At 60.6% G+C, this 14,783-nt stretch overlaps 2 protein-coding genes across 4 annotated transcripts; one reads left to right on the forward strand and one right to left on the reverse strand.

Moving 5' to 3' along the window:
- Positions 1-144: 144 nt before the first annotated feature.
- On the forward strand, positions 145-7,855 carry PTK6 (protein tyrosine kinase 6). The gene is made up of 8 exons (XM_069546692.1): positions 145-374; positions 2,038-2,159; positions 2,423-2,583; positions 3,070-3,223; positions 3,824-3,985; positions 5,002-5,183; positions 5,909-6,062; positions 6,248-7,855. Exons 1-8 carry the CDS (start codon positions 145-147, stop codon positions 6,433-6,435), a joined length of 1,353 nt encoding a protein of 450 aa, XP_069402793.1. The 3' UTR covers positions 6,436-7,855.
- A 269-nt stretch (positions 7,856-8,124) lies between these two features.
- On the reverse strand, positions 8,125-9,920 carry PPDPF (pancreatic progenitor cell differentiation and proliferation factor). 3 transcript variants are annotated; one of them, XM_070289254.1, is made up of 5 exons: positions 9,623-9,920; positions 9,076-9,156; positions 8,784-8,861; positions 8,606-8,702; positions 8,125-8,522 (listed from the first exon to the last, which is right to left on the reverse strand). In XM_070289254.1, exons 2-5 carry the CDS (start codon positions 9,128-9,130, stop codon positions 8,405-8,407), a joined length of 348 nt encoding a protein of 115 aa, XP_070145355.1. In that variant the 5' UTR covers positions 9,131-9,156; positions 9,623-9,920; the 3' UTR covers positions 8,125-8,404. The 3 variants fall into 3 exon arrangements, with proteins under 3 accessions (XP_070145355.1, XP_070145356.1, XP_069402795.2); XM_070289255.1 differs by having other exon boundaries at positions 9,305-9,901; XM_069546694.2 differs by having other exon boundaries at positions 9,561-9,783.
- Positions 9,921-14,783: the final 4,863 nt, after the last annotated feature.

The raw sequence follows: 14,783 nt of genomic DNA on the forward strand, positions 1-14,783 counted from the left end.
ACGGCTGCCTCATCACAGGGATATGGGTGGTGGCTCAGTGGGGCAGGGACAGACTGCTGGGAACAGCCGTGCCCACATGCTGCTCCCAGCTGGACCGGAGAAGGTGGCAAGGCCAGACGGCCCAGTTTTGCTGCTGCACCAGCCATGGGATCCAAGGGCCAGGCTCCCCTGGGCCCCCAGTATGTGGGCCTCTGGGACTTTGAGGCTCGGACTGCTGAGGAGCTGAGCTTCCGGGCAGGGGACCTCTTCCACGTGGCCAGAAAGGAGGAGGAGTGGTGGTGGGCCGTGCGGCTGGATGGGGCGGGCCGGGCCCTGGCTGAAGGCTACGTGCCCCACAACTACCTGGCTGAGAAAGAGACGGTGGAGTTGGAGCCGTGAGTGTCCCTGTGGCCCTGGTGGGTCACTCCAAGGCACCCCCATCCCTGGGCTATGCAGCCCCTCTTGAGCTTGGGAAAAGAGTCTGTGGGGACAGAGCTCTGTGCCTCCGTGGCTGGCCTCTGGGTGCGGGCAGGCGCCTTGGGCAGCCACAGATTGGGAACCCATGGCTCCATATCCCTACCCCTGTCCCCCCGAGAGGCCGGGCCTACCATCCTGGTCTTGGGATCCCTGGCTGGGTGTCTGTGTGTGACTTCCGGGGAGGGGGTCCTGAGGCTGTGGTCCCTCCCCTGGGCTTCCCCATGGTCAGTGCACGGTGTGGGACCCAGAGAGGGCAAACTCTGGGCCTTCTGGGGAGTGAAGCTTTGCTCCCCTTCCAAATACCTGAAATCAGACATGTGGTCTCATCAGAGGGAGTGGGAAGGCTGTTGAGACAGGCCAGCCGGAGTGTGGGCCACAGACATGCTTCCTGTGCCAGCATGACTGCCTGTCACTGGCGAGATAGCTCTGGGAGGTGTCTACAGTCCTGAGGGGCTGCCCAGGAATCTTGGGCCACAGGAGTGGCCTGGCCTGGGCTGCTCACGACCCGAGGAGGTTCTATGGACTCTGGGTAGGCAGTCCCTGTGCGCCATGCGCCCCACTGATGGAGTGCCTACTGTGTCTTCCTGGAGGGACACAGCACACACTGGATGGCCTCAGGCGGGATCAGCATGGCCAGGGCAAAGGCCCCGAGTCCCTGGGAACACAGCACATTTGAGAAGTGGAAGAAGGCAAGGAGGTGGGGTTGGGAGCAAAGGGGAGAGACTCCAGAGGTGCTGGGCAGGTGGGTGGGAGTGGGCTGTGAACCCCACAGGGCTCAGTGCTGGGCAGTGGTCCTCTTGTGCGGGTGCTCACATTTCAACAGGGCCTGAGGGGTTGAGGGTACAAAGGGCAGAGCGGCTTGCAGCAGAGGTTCCCTGGGGAGTCCCACTGGCCCCACCTTGCCCTCCAGAGTCCAGGCTGGTCCCTGCTCTGGTGCTGGGAGTCGGGGTGTGAGAATGGGTGTGTGCTGGTACGTGTGAATCCTCAGATCCCAGGGCTTTTGAGCACCATGTGTCTGTGGCCCCAGAGGGAGAAGGTACCACAGGGTCACAGGACAGTGTAGCCCAGGAACTTCCCTGGTGGTCCAGTGTTTCAGATGCCGCGCTGCCATTGCAGGGGTGTGGGTTCCATCCCTGGTTGGGGAACTAAGATCCCATACCCTGCATGTTGTCTGGCAAGGCCAAAATGAAAAAAAAAAAACAACCCCACAAAAAACCCAAACAAGATGGGTCCAAGTGCATGGCTGCAGAGTCACATCTGAAGTTGGGGATGGGTCGCTGCACCCATAGGATGGGGGGCTCTATCCCCACAGACAGGGGATGCCCCAGGCAGAGTGGTGGGGGGCCTTTCCCACTTCTGGATCTCCAGGCCTTTCCTGGTATCCAAAATTGACCACTTGGGACATTTGGGGTTGGCAATGGGCAAAGAAGGGTGCTCTGGGTCAGTGAGTGTCAGAGGGCATCTGTGGGTTTGGGCTGGAACACAACTCAAGGAGGCAGAGGGTCAGGTCAGGTGGGGGCTGGGACTCAAGGCAGGGGCACTGGGGGGATCTGCTCTGCTCAGGGTACCCCCATCCTGCAGGTGGTTCTTTGGCCGAATCTCTCGCTCGGAAGCTCTGCACCGACTGCAGGCCATGGGCAACGAGCAGGGGTCCTTCCTGATCCGCGTCAGTGAGAAGCCAGGCGCCGATTATGTCCTCTCGGGTACCCACTTCCTGCCCTCCCCGCTCCACAGCCGCCTCCCCACCCCCGGGCCTGACTTCCAGACTTCTGGTCCCTAAACCCTCCGTGCATGTAGAGCTCAGCCCCTCTGGCCTATCCTCTCCCCCGCCCTGGGACGTCTAGACCTTGCCCTGGGAGCTCTGACCCTTGGTGGGCGAGGGCCCCAAGGTCTGGGCTCCTGTCCCGAGGTCCTGTTGGGTCCTTACTTTCTTGGCACCTGCTCATGAGTGCCCCACTCTGTGCAGTGCGGGACCAGCAGACCGTGCGCCACTACAAGATCTGGTGGCGGGCCGGCCGGCTGCACCTCAACGAGGCTGTGTCCTTCCCTGGCCTGTCCGAGCTCGTGGACCACCACAAGGTCCAGAGCCTGTCCCACGGCCTGTGGCTGACCTCACCCTGCAGGAAGGTAGGGGCCCCTGATCCCCATGCCAGACCCTGGCCTCCCCACTGCCCCTTACAGGGGTGCGAACCCTCCAGTGGAGATGGGTGTGGGTCTTTGCCTCAACTGCCTGGGGACCCTTGGGGACACTCTCTGGGGACTCTGGCAGTCAGCCAGCTGTGTTTGTACAGAGCCGGGCATGGGGGGAGGGTGGGCACTCTCACCCCCGGGTCAGCAAGAGGTCAGCTGTGTTCCTGCCATGTCCTGAGTCTCTCCGGCCATATGCCCTGGCCAGCAGACAGACAGGACTTTTGTCTGAATGGCAATCAGGTCAGTGTCACTGGTTCAGAGCAGGTGGAGGGTGCTTTTTGTCTGCTGGACACAGAAGGGGTCAGCTTGGCTGGGGGCAGCCTCTGTGAGCCCGGCTACATGCTGGACACCAGGACCCTCCCCAGCAGGACGTGGCTGAGGCTGACTTCATGTGGACGGGTGCCCCCGCCCATGTCCCTGCAGCACGAGCCAGAGCCCCTGCCCCACTGTGATGACTGGGAGAGGCCACGGGAGGAGTTCACGCTCTGCAGGAAGCTGGGCTTCGGCTACTTCGGGGAGGTCTTTGAAGGGCTCTGGAAGGACAAGGTCCGAGTGGCCATCAAGGTGATCGCCCGAGGTCAGTGGGCCAGTGGGGGTCGGGTGGCCCAGCAGCCTTGGGCCCTGACAGCCCACCCACCACTCAGCACCCTGATCTGGACCATGTGCGGCACCCAGTGCGGCGTCTGGGTGGCTTTCTGCTTTCATGCTGCTGCCCAAGTGCACTTATCCTGACAGGAAATTTTAAATTCTTAATGTAAATGGAAGAAAAGCCCTTAGAATAAGTAATCACCAGAGATCTGAAAAGGTTCATCTAGACTCTTCTTAGATGAACCACCAGAGGTTCAGATCACCCACTTCAGGAACCGGGGACCCAGGGCTGCAAGGGAGCACATCTAGGGGGAGTTCTAGCTCCACATCAAGCTGGGCAGCGGTAAACCCCATGGGGGTGTCTGTGGTGCCTGGGGTGTGGGGAGAGCTGCTGGTGGGCATAGTAGACCCCCATGTGAACAGTGGGGATGAGGCTGGGTCTGACCTGGCATCCTGGCCTGGGAGATGGGGTATCTGGAAGGGTGTCCACATTTCCTGAGCTGCTGCTGGTGTGGCTGGGTGCAGGGGCAGGCTGAGGGCCCCCAGCTTCTCCAGGGGCCACACCCAGCGAGGCCGCCCACCCCCACAGCCGACCTTCTGCACCAGCACACGTTCCAGTCGGAGATCCAGGCCATGAAGAAGCTGCGGCACAAGCACATCCTGGCTCTGTACGCAGTGGCGTCCGTGGGGGACCCGGTGTACATTGTCACGGAGCTCATGCCGAAGGGGAGCCTGCTGGAGCTGCTGAGGGGTGAGTGGGGGCACCAGAGTGACTGTGCCCGCTGGAGGGAACTGGAGACGTGCACAGATGTGTACCCCCCACCACGCACAGGACAGCCTGGGGTTCTGGGGGGTTCCTCAGCACTTTTCTGCTTACAAAAGGATTTAAAATATCTTGTGATGAATGTACCACTCGTTGACAAAATACAGATAAGATCAAAGACAAGAAAAGCCTCCCATCACTCCTGCACCCACAGTGAACTGAGGCCTCTTTAGTCAAAGCCTTGGTGTGGCTGCCCACCCCTCCTGCTACTGGGACACACAGCCTAGTCTCACTGCTGTTCTCTCTTCCTAGAAGACACTGTCCCTTCTTCTGGTGTTTGTGAACATGCTTACACAGCCACACACCCACACACACTCGCACGCCGTGTGTCTCATTGACGCACATACCTCATCATCTATAACAAGAGCCGTCACTTAACACCCAGACCAGACAACCACAGCCAGTGAGCAGAGGCGCCACTGTGTGCAGACGTGGCCTGACTGCAGAGATGCTGCAAAAGAAAGAAGTGTGCACGCAGGATAAACTACACCCAGTATGCATGTGTGCACATCAGGGGGTCTATTTTAATATAGCAACATTGGGAATACTTTCCATGTGATAATTGCAAGCAGTTTCCCATATCACTAAATGTTCATCAGAAATGAAATCCTGGTAGTCTGTGAGCCACCACGTGGATGTGCCATGTCCACTTAGGTGCCTGTTGTTGACACCTTCTAAGGTTTTCATGTAAATAATGCTGGGCTGAACATCTGTGTACATATGTCTGCGTTCTTACCTCTTCAGTGTTGATTCCCAGAAGGAAATTCCAAAGGGTTATGTGCTGACTGTATCAGCCTCTACAAGGCCTGCAGTGGCTCCACAGTTCCAATTTGAAATCAGGCCATCTGCCCTTTGCCCCAACCCCTCCCCTGAGCACACGAGTCTGCAGAGAGGACTTGGCCCTGGCTGGTCCTGTTCACCCTGGCCTCCCCTGGCCTCTGCAGACTCTGATGAGAAAGCCCTGCCCATTTCGGAGCTGATGGACATTGCAGCACAGGTGGCTGAGGGCATGTGCTACCTGGAATCGCAGAACTACATCCACCGGGACCTGGCTGCCAGGAACATCCTCGTGGGGGAAAACAATATCTGCAAAGTTGGGGACTTCGGGCTGGCCAGGCTCATCAAGGTAGGGGTGGGGCAGGGTAGAGAGCTGAGGGGACGGGGCATGGGCAGTGAGGGCACGAGCCACTGGAAGTTCCTGTGGCCTTCCCGTTCTCAGGTGAGATATGGGCTATGGAGCCCAAGCTGTCCCTTGACAGGGTTAGGAGGCTTCTGGGAGGGCAGTGCAGGCGCTTGGACGAGTCTAGGAGGACAGCTCTGCCCAGAAGCTGCAAACACGGAAGTCCCTGCTGAGCAGGTGGGTGGCAACAGCAGGGCAGGGCGCATAGGCAAGCGGGGTGTAGGGGAGGCACCTGGCCCAGCAGGCTGGCAACACAAGCACTTCCAGGACTCCCATTAACACACTGAGAAGTTGAGAGGGTTCCTTCAGTCATGACACCCAGAGCTAAGTGTTAGCCATTCCTGACTGCTCCTCAAGCAGACCCTGCATCCCCCTAGCTTGGCTGTTAATCTGCTGCCCCTGCCAAAGTCTTTTTGAAGCTCACTGGAAGCTCACTTTCAGGGATTCTCTGCCCCTTGTTCTGGGAGGCTTTCCACTGGGTTCTGCGACTGTGGTTTTCCGGGGCATGGCCTGTGGGTATCTAGGCACGGTCTGCCAGCTCAGCTCCCAGGAAGCCATGACATGGTGTGGGTCCTGACTGCACAGTTGCCCACCACATGCCTGGCTCCTCTGGCCTATCCCTGCTGCAGGGGTGGCCCCCAGGCCCACCCCCAGCATGTGTCTGATTGCAGGAGGACATCTATCTCTCCTATGACCACAACATCCCTTATAAGTGGACTGCCCCAGAGGCACTCTCCCGAGGGCATTACTCCATCAAGTCTGACGTCTGGTCCTTCGGGGTTCTCCTCCATGAGATTTTCAGCAGGGGTCAGACGCCCTATCCAGGTACTGGGCCCCAGCATTGCAGACTGTCATTAGGGCAGTAGGGGGCTGCCTCCTTGTCACACCACCCTGCACCACTCACTGGGTATCTTCCAGGGCCACCAGCCAAAAGAGGGCGGTAGGAGTGCCAGGTGTGCAGAGGGTACTGGCCTCCTGCCTCCAGAGCCTCTTTGTACCATCCACCGTAGGCATGTCCAACCAGGAGGCCTTCCTGAGGGTGGAGAGCGGCTACCGCATGCCCCGCCCCCCAGAGTGCCCGCCCACCACACACAAGCTGATGCTCTCCTGCTGGCACAAGGACCCTGAGCAGAGACCCTACTTCAAAGGGCTGTGGGAGAAGCTCTCCAGCTTAACCAGGTACGAGAACCCGCTCTGAGCTCACAGCCTCCCTACAGATGCCCAGAGGCCAGGCCAGCCCTCATGAGTGAGGCAAGGCCTGAGGGACCTCAGATCATGGCTGTGGGCCACCCTGATTCACTGAGGATTTGCTGAAGGTATGGACCACTCCCAGAACCAGCTGGACACTCCTGGGAAGGGGCTCTGGCAGGCCTGGGCCTACGCCTTCCCCAATGCAGCCTGGAGCTGGGACTGTCCCTTTCCCCGACGCCAGCACCTGCAAAATGCCAGGCACCCCACAGCCAACGTCTGCTCTGGAGGCTCCAGGAGCCAGATCACCCCTTTCCTCAAAATGGACCTGTCCCTGGTCCTGACTTGAAGCCCACCAACTAGCAGGACCAGGGTCAAGCCTCCCTGGCCGTGTGGTGGGGACCTAGGCTTTGGCTGCACCCCCTCTGGCCCCTGGCCCTGCCTGAGCCTCAGACTTGAGGGGGCATGATTTCCCAGTCCTCTGCAGAGATAGGCACGGACACCTGCTCCCCGGGGCCAGTGCTGTTCCTGTCCACCTGCCCTGGCAACACCTGCCCTGGGGTGTCGGGGTCTCATCTGGACAATGTGGCCAGGACTGGGTGGGGGGCATGCTAATCCTTGAGGTGGACCCCCCACTCAGCCTTAGCACTGACCACCAGCCTTCCCTGCGACCACAGGAGAGCCTGCCCCCCAAGCCTGCAACCTGCCTGGACACACAGAGGACAGGCAGGACAGATGGTGTAGGCTTTAGGGGCTATTAGCCACCCAAATGCCTCGGGATGGACTCATGTGACTTAGAATGGAGTTGGGGAGGGGTGGCCAGAGGAGGATGGGCCCCTCCAGCAGAGTCCGGCCCTTGAAGCAGGGGAGGCCACCCCTCTAAGCCTCTGACTTCACACCAAAGCTCTGTCCACTGCCTCACTGAACTGCCCTCTCCTGACCCCACACCCCAGTCAAACTCTGCTGGCCCTGAATGTGGACACCACCAGCCCACCCCCCTCAGGCCTATCCCAGGAGGCTGGCAGAGGATGAGGACCCCTCTCCCGCAACACCACACAGTCCTGGAGTCAGACTCTGCCCAAAGCTGGGATTCCCTGGTGAGAGGGACCCACAGGAGCCTCCCACACTTGCTTCCTGTCTGCCTCAGTGGGGTGCCAGGGGCCTCAGATCCACTCTGGGGATTGGGGGCCCTGTCCAGAGTGTGTCCTACAAGAGAAAAGGGGAGGTAACACCCATAACAGAAGACATGTGGGAGAAAAGTTTGAGGACTGCCTCCTCAAGGTCCTCCAGGGGGCACCGGCATCCCTCTGACCCCAAGGTAGAGACCCCACCGGCCTCCTATAGCAGCAGCAGGAGGGGCCAGGGGTGGAATCACATAGAGGGCTCTGACCTCGGCAGCTGCCTTGGAAGCTTCTGCTCCAATTCTTGGACTGCCTGCTCTCCCTGATTTCCCAAAATAGCCAGGCACCCCACCCCTTCTCAGATGCAAGGCTCCACACTCACTGGAGCTGTCTGCCCACATGAACCTGGGCCAGATCTCAGAGGACACCCCCTAGGAGGGGTTCCAGGAAGGCCCAGGGAGCATGGCCAGCTCTCTCACACCTGGGAATGAGAAGGTTGAGGGTTAGTGACCTCTCCCTCGGGGGTGGGGGAGCACACGGCTCTCTCTCTCTCTCTCTCACACACACACACACCAGGCTGCTCACTCCTGGAGTTTATTGTCCACTTGGTGCAAGGCACAGGGTCATGGGGTGTGAGGAAGGCGCGTTCGTGTGGCTCGGATAGCAGAGAGTGGTATTCTCTCAACTTCCTTTTTGGTGTTTTGCTGTTTTGATATTAAAAACCAAACTGCTTCCCCTGACTGCAGCCTGCTTGGTCTTGGGGAAAGGAGGGGAAGGGAGGGTACAGGGGAGGGGGAGGAAGAGGGCTCTGATGAGCCTAGCGCCTTGGAAGGAAGCCTGGCAGCTGGTGGTGGTGACTCAGGACGGGGGCCTGCAGTTGGTTTTGCCAGGCTGGCCGCTGGGCTGCTGCTTCCCCACAGCTTCCCGAGCCAGGTCACAGGTGATCGTGCTGGTGGAGGCCTGGGCAGACTCCGAGCTGGGGGAGAGCAGGAAGTCAGAAGCTGTTTCCACTTGTCCCCGCCCCTCCCCCCACACTGGTCCCCAGAAAGGCACACTCACTGCTCTGGAGACTCCAGCACTGTGGCCATGAACGGGAGAGTGGACTTCCCGAAGAAGAAGCTAGCCCACCAGTGTCCGGGGTCTGCTTTGGGGAGACCTAAGAGGAGCAAGGCAAAGTCAGGGTGCTGCTGTCACTCCCTGGGCACAGACCTGGGAACAGAGGAGTCACTGCACTCACCTGGGTGGTGGGGGATGGCTTCCCCAGGGTACTCGGCACTTCCACAGGAGCTGTTACTGGAAGTGGAGCCCAAGCGGCCTGGAGAGAAGAGGTCCGCTCAGCTCCACGGGGTACCGGGCCTCAAGTCCACCCGGCCAAGCACTAGCTTCACCGGCAGCGCAGCCCAGTGTCAAGGGTCCTTAGCAGCTCACTACCCACCCGGATACAGGTTCTCAAGCAACTGGAGCTGACCCCACAAGCTCTAGGCGGGGGAGCTCAAGACGCCTGGGGCGCGGGCAAGGGGCTGACTTACGCCGGTAGTAGTCGTGGGTGGCCACGAGCGAGCCGCTGGAGGGGATGGCTGCCATGCTCTTGCTTGCGGGCTGGTGGAAACCTGCGCACGCGGGGGTCGGAGAGCCCCTTCGGTCACTGCTGCCTCCACAGAAGGGCGCTCCCCACCCGGGCTGAGTCGACCCACTCGGACCCCAGGGTCAGGTCAGCCTCTTGGGCTCCCGGGAGGGGCGGAGGCCGGGTTTGTTTACCAAGTCGAGGAGGGGATCCGGAACTCTCGGCCCGCCCTCTCCGCGCGGGCGGCTCCAACCAGCCCGAACCGGCCGCGAGGGACAACAAAGGCGCTTTGTGCGCTGGGCCGCAGGCCTGGGGCTCCGGAAAGCGGCCCTACCTGTGGCTGGCGCGCCCCTAGCTCCGTGCCCCTGGTCCTATCCGTCGCCTCCTGCCCACCCGCGCCCTTCCGACTTCCCGGTCGCCCGGCGGTCAGCCCCGCCAGCCGTCGCGCACCGGCCGCCCCCGGCCGCCCATTCAGGCCGCTCGACTTCATCCACGCGCCGCCCGGGCCCCACCTCGGCGGCGACCCCTCGAGGGCCTCGGCGTGAGATCACGGACGGTGGGCACGGGGGCGCTAGGCCACAGAGCCCATCTGCGTAAGAAAAAGCAGTCTGCCACTCCGCAAACCAGACGTGAGGGCGCGCACGCGCGGACGCGTCCCCCTTATAAGGTGGTACAGCCCCGCTCTCGGCCCCGCCCCAGCCCGGTGAGACTCCGCCCTGATATCGGCCCCGCCCCAGGTAGGCTCCGGTCCCTCCCTTGCTAGGCTCCGGTCCCGCCCCGCCTAATTGGCTGCGAGGCCAACTAGGCCCCGCCCCAAGCTCAGCTTGGCCCCGCCCCACCCCGCCCCAGTGGCGTGGCCCTTGCTGGTCCGCCCTGGAGGAAGTTCAGCCCTGTTGTCTGTCTAACTTGGATTGCCGGGCAGCGCATCCTAGCCTGGTGTTGGCTTGAGGTGGTTAAATAACCGCCGCCCCAGCCTGAAAACAGGCCCTGTCTCTGTCCCACCTCCCATCCCCGCTTCCTGGGCCCCATCATTTGGGACCCAGGCTCCCTGCTAGTCCAGCCTGTTTGCACCTTTCTGGCTTATCGGAGGCGGCAGGTGTGCTGGACAGTGGCCCCTGCACTTCCAGTCTGTTTTTGCTGCTGTCCACAGCCCAGGGCTGAGCCCCAGTCGTGCCCCCGCAATGCCCGTCTGCTCTGGCCTTGGCTCATAATGGGGTCCTCCCCACTCTCACCCTGGACAGATAACAGGGTGTTGGCTAGTGAGTGCCCAGCCCTCAACCAGATGTGGGCCCCCACTGGTGCATGCCCTCCCCCAGCTGTTGGCCTGGTGGTACCCGGAACGAGCTGTGTGCCAGGGGCCTTCCAGCTCTTCAGCGACTTCATTGTGGGTGGGAAGCTGGGGAGCCCACCCATGTTCACTGCACGGTGCCAGGGGCTCCAGAACCAATTCTGCGTTCCCAGCTCCAGCCTGTGTCCAGCTGGTTGGCAAGCCTAGGTTGGCGAGGAGAGTGGAAAGTAGGGCAGACAGATGGGGCAGGGTGCTTATGTCAGTGGGGGTGAGTAGAGAGCTCTGTTTGGGGACGTCTCCAGTAGCTGTGAGATCCCTAGTTTGGGCAGCCCCAGCATGTTCCCTGTGGAGTCTGGGCCACACCCTGGCTCTGCAACCGAGAAGGAGGATTTTCTTTCCGGTGTGGAAAGTAGCCTTCTCCCCCACCCTCAGCCTCCTCCAGGCCCCAGGCCCCAGGCCCCAACTGCCCTTGAAGGGGAAGCCTCCCTGTTCTCCTCCTGGGTCTTTGGTGCTAGCCCTGGCTGGACAGTTTGGTCCTGTGGGCTGGGAAAGAGACAGGTGCCCTGACTGGACCTTGGGCCATTCTGTCTACCGGGCACTCTGGTGGGCTGAGCACCTGCTGTGAGTACATGGGCTTGCTTGGACACAAGGATTGGTGGTGAATCAGGTAGGTGCCCCTTCCAGCAGAGGGGCTAGTTAAGAGAGTAGCCACACTTGGTGGTGGTGGGGAACAGGAGAGGGGGTGTCAGGCTTAAGCTGAGGGCTGAGCAAGAAGGAGATGAGGTGGAGCCCAGTGCTCAGAGCTGCTGGGCAAGAGCAGGGGCTCCTCTGGGCCTGGACAGGGGTCCATGGAAGACCTGCGATGGGAGTGGCAGCCAGGCATGCCTACTGCTCACTGAAGGATCATTGATAAGGTCAGTGCAGTTGGCACCAAGAGGGTGGAATGTTCAGGCAAGACCCATGCTTGTCTCGCTCTCGCTCACCTTCCCAGGCCACCTTTCAGCAGCCCACTGGCCAGCCTGCCCCCATCCACCCCAGTCTCAAACTCACCAATGATTTTAAGAGTGAGTAATCCGAAAAAAGGGTAGTTTTTTTTTTTTAAGTGATAGTGTAAAGGCTGCATTTAATAAGCCAGAAAGGTAGAGTTCTGCCAGTCACTCCCCATAGCTGGCCTCAGGGCCCCTGAGTGGATGGTGGCATGTCCTGGTTAGAGTGGAGAAAGGGGTAGGGCTTTTGGCCTCCATCTGGTCTAGCCCCTCCATCTGGTGTGAAGGACCCTCACCACTGGGCCCTGTACCTTCCTTGGACTCCTGCATCCCTGTAGTCGGTGTCCAAGTGTGTGGGCATCTCGTGGGTGCCCGTCGCTTGTGCCTCCAACAGAACCGGGGTTCCTGGGACAAAAGCTGGAGAGGCCAGCATGAGGGGCCCGCCCAGGACCATGGACAGCTCATATGATCAGAAAGTGGGGCTAGGATTTGGCAAGGTGCCTGCTCTGGATCCCGGGCCTGCTCAGGACGGGGCACAGCTAGGAAACTGAGAACTGCTGCCATTCCTGGGGGCCCAGGAGGCACACAGAGTACCCCTGGGGGAGAGGGTACTCCCTCAGAGTACCCTCAGAGTGTGAGGAGTGGAACCCCTGAGGCAGATCCATTCCATGGTGGGGTCTGAGCAGAGAGAGCTTAGGGGCAGGGGGTCACCAGGCTTCTGCTGGGAGGTGCTCAGAGCTGGAGGCTGGTGCTGACCTTGCTGCTGTGGCTTCTACCACCCAGAGCTCGTGGATAACCCACGTGTGCGCCGGGGGTGGTGAGTGGGAGACACTGCCCTCTCCAGGCTCAGTCCTCTGAAGCTGAGACAGTGCTGCCTTAGCACCAGCATAGAGATGCAGAGGCCCTGGGGCCAGAGGGAGCCCTGGTGCACTGGGCTGTGGGTGTGTGTGCGCGTGCTAAGTTGCTACAGTCATGTCTGACTCTTTGCGACCCTATGAACTGTAGTCCACCAGGCTCCTCTGTCCATGGGATTCTTGAGGAAGAATGCTAGCGTGGGTTGACATTTCCTCCTCCAGGGGATCTTCCCCACGTGGGATTGAACCTGCATTTCTTGTGTCTCCAGCATTGGCAGGCAGGTTTCTTTTTTTTTTTTTTTTAACCACTAGTGCCACCTGGGAAGCCCAGACTTGTGGGGGTGGGGAGGTTGAAGTTGAGTCCTGCCTCCTGGTGGGGAGTAGAGGATGAGATGTCCCAGCAAGTCCACAGGGGTGGGTGAGCATGTGGCACTTTAGTTACTCCAGGCAGGCCTCACAGCCTTCCAGTCCTGCCCCTGGGACCTCGGCAGCCTCTCCTCCTTGGGGATCCCAAACAGTGCCAGGCCCCTGGGATGGCCCTGATGCAGCCATATCCCCATCTGTTCCCTGAGGGACCCAGACCCCTGCGTCCCTGGGGCTCCCTGGGCCTGGCTCAGGCCTGGGCAGCTGCGTAGGAGGGCTAGAGGAGAAGGGAAGATGTGCAGGGTTGGTGGGTCCTGAAACCCCTTCTCCTGGCCTCAAGAAACCATGGGGTCCCCACCACCAAGCAGAGCTCAGCTCCCAGGGTGACAGGAAGCTTCAGACCCTCAAGGGAGAGACCGGGAGGAATTCTCAGGCTGCCCTCTTTCCAGGACAGGGCTGAGACCGCCCCCCACCCCCCCCCACCGCAAGAGGCTGTTGCTCATTTCCCACATCCAGAGCTCAGTGGTCCTCAACTCGGCTCCATTCTCTCCGCCCCTGGACCCTGGCTCTAGCCAACAGGGCTCTGCTCAGTCTGATCAGGCCATATGATACCCCTCACTGGTCAGAGCCTTTGAGCCTGTACCTGGGGGGCTGAGGTCAAGGCCAGCAATGCCCTGGGGTCACCTTTGGCAGCCCAGATCTAGGAACCTGGGCTGGCAGGGCACTTGGATGTGACTTGCTGTGGCTGGTTCCTGTTTGGGACTCCCTCCTGTAGGAGTGTCTTGGGAGTAGCTGCTGAGACAGAGGGTGGGGTCAGGATGTGTGTTGGTGACCAGCACCCTGGGAGGGAGCTGAGGGATGCAGGACTGGGTGAGGGGTGGTGTCAACTCAGGTGGTTGGCCCAGAGGGGCTGCAATGGGGCCCATCAGGAGTCCTGGAGCGAGGAGAGATCATTACTGTTGAACTGCATTGAGGCCCAGGCAGCCAACCAGGAAATTGAGCCCTTGGGCATGATAGCTTTGCAGCCCGGGCCAGCCCTAGAGGAGGGGGTAGTGGGGGCCGCTCCCAGCTAGGCACTGAGGCCTTCCCTGAAGGAACTCTGGTGGGGGCTTCCCCCAGCTTCCCAAGCTACCTTTCAGCGGCCCACTGGCCAGCCTGCCCCCATCCACCCCAGTCTCAATCTCACCAATGATTGCAAGAGTGGGATAATCCAAAAAAAGGGTAGTTTTTTTTTTTTCTTTTTTTTTTAAGCAATAATGTAAAGGCTGCATTTACTAAGCCAGGAAGGTAGGGGTTCTGCCAATCACTCCCCATAGCTGGCCTCAGGGCCCCTGAGTGGATGGTGACATGTCCTGGTTAGAGCGGGGACAGGGGTAGGGATCTCGGCCTCCATCTAGTCTTGCCCCAGCCTGTGAACAGCATGGCCTGATCCCCAGATGGGCGACACCTCTGTCTGGGATTCCCAGAGGTGCCGAGTGGACCTCAAGGTCCTTGTGTTGCTGACATCCCTGGGTGCGGCTCCAGCATTGGGGGAACACAGGCTCTGGGCCTTGAGGCCTGGGCTGGGGCTGCTCTAACTTTAGAGTGGGTGTGACAGGGGCTAGGCTTAGGAGGGGCTGGCCCGGGCCTTCTACCATCCCTTGGGGATGGTGGCCCGAGTGCTCGGGGGCTCGTCCGGTGCTCAGAGTGGGCAGGCTGAGTGTGGGGTCAGGACGCAGTGCCTGAGCCTCCAGCCACTTGGGGAAGTGGTGGCATGAAAGCCGTAGGGAGGCCAGAGACAGTAACACGCGGGACATCCTCACTGTAGAGGGAACAGGACAGCTGATGGCCATGGCTCCCTGGGTTTGGGGCAAGACTTGGGCCTGGGGTTGGGGTCCCGGCTGAGCAGCAGGGACTCATGGGGTTCCTGAGCCCCATCCTTTCCTGCGCAGACTGATAGGAGCAGCACCTTCCTGACAGGTGTTCTGTGAAGACCAGACAGGGCGGCAAGGGGCTGGCTCAAACCCCAGGCTGCTGCTGTCATGGGCCCTGTGTTGTCGCTCTTGCCACAGGTGTTTGGGTGTGAGGTGAGCGCTCTGTCAAAGGCTGAGCAGAGCTGGGGCCCTCAGGGCTTCTCCTTCTGCCCCTGGAGAACGGGCTCCCCAGTAGGACTCCAGCCCAGGCCCTGCCCCTGCCCTTCAGG

This window comes from Ovis canadensis, chromosome 13, assembly GCF_042477335.2.
Source record: "Ovis canadensis isolate MfBH-ARS-UI-01 breed Bighorn chromosome 13, ARS-UI_OviCan_v2, whole genome shotgun sequence".
NCBI classification, from domain to species: Eukaryota; Metazoa; Chordata; class Mammalia; order Artiodactyla; family Bovidae; genus Ovis; species Ovis canadensis.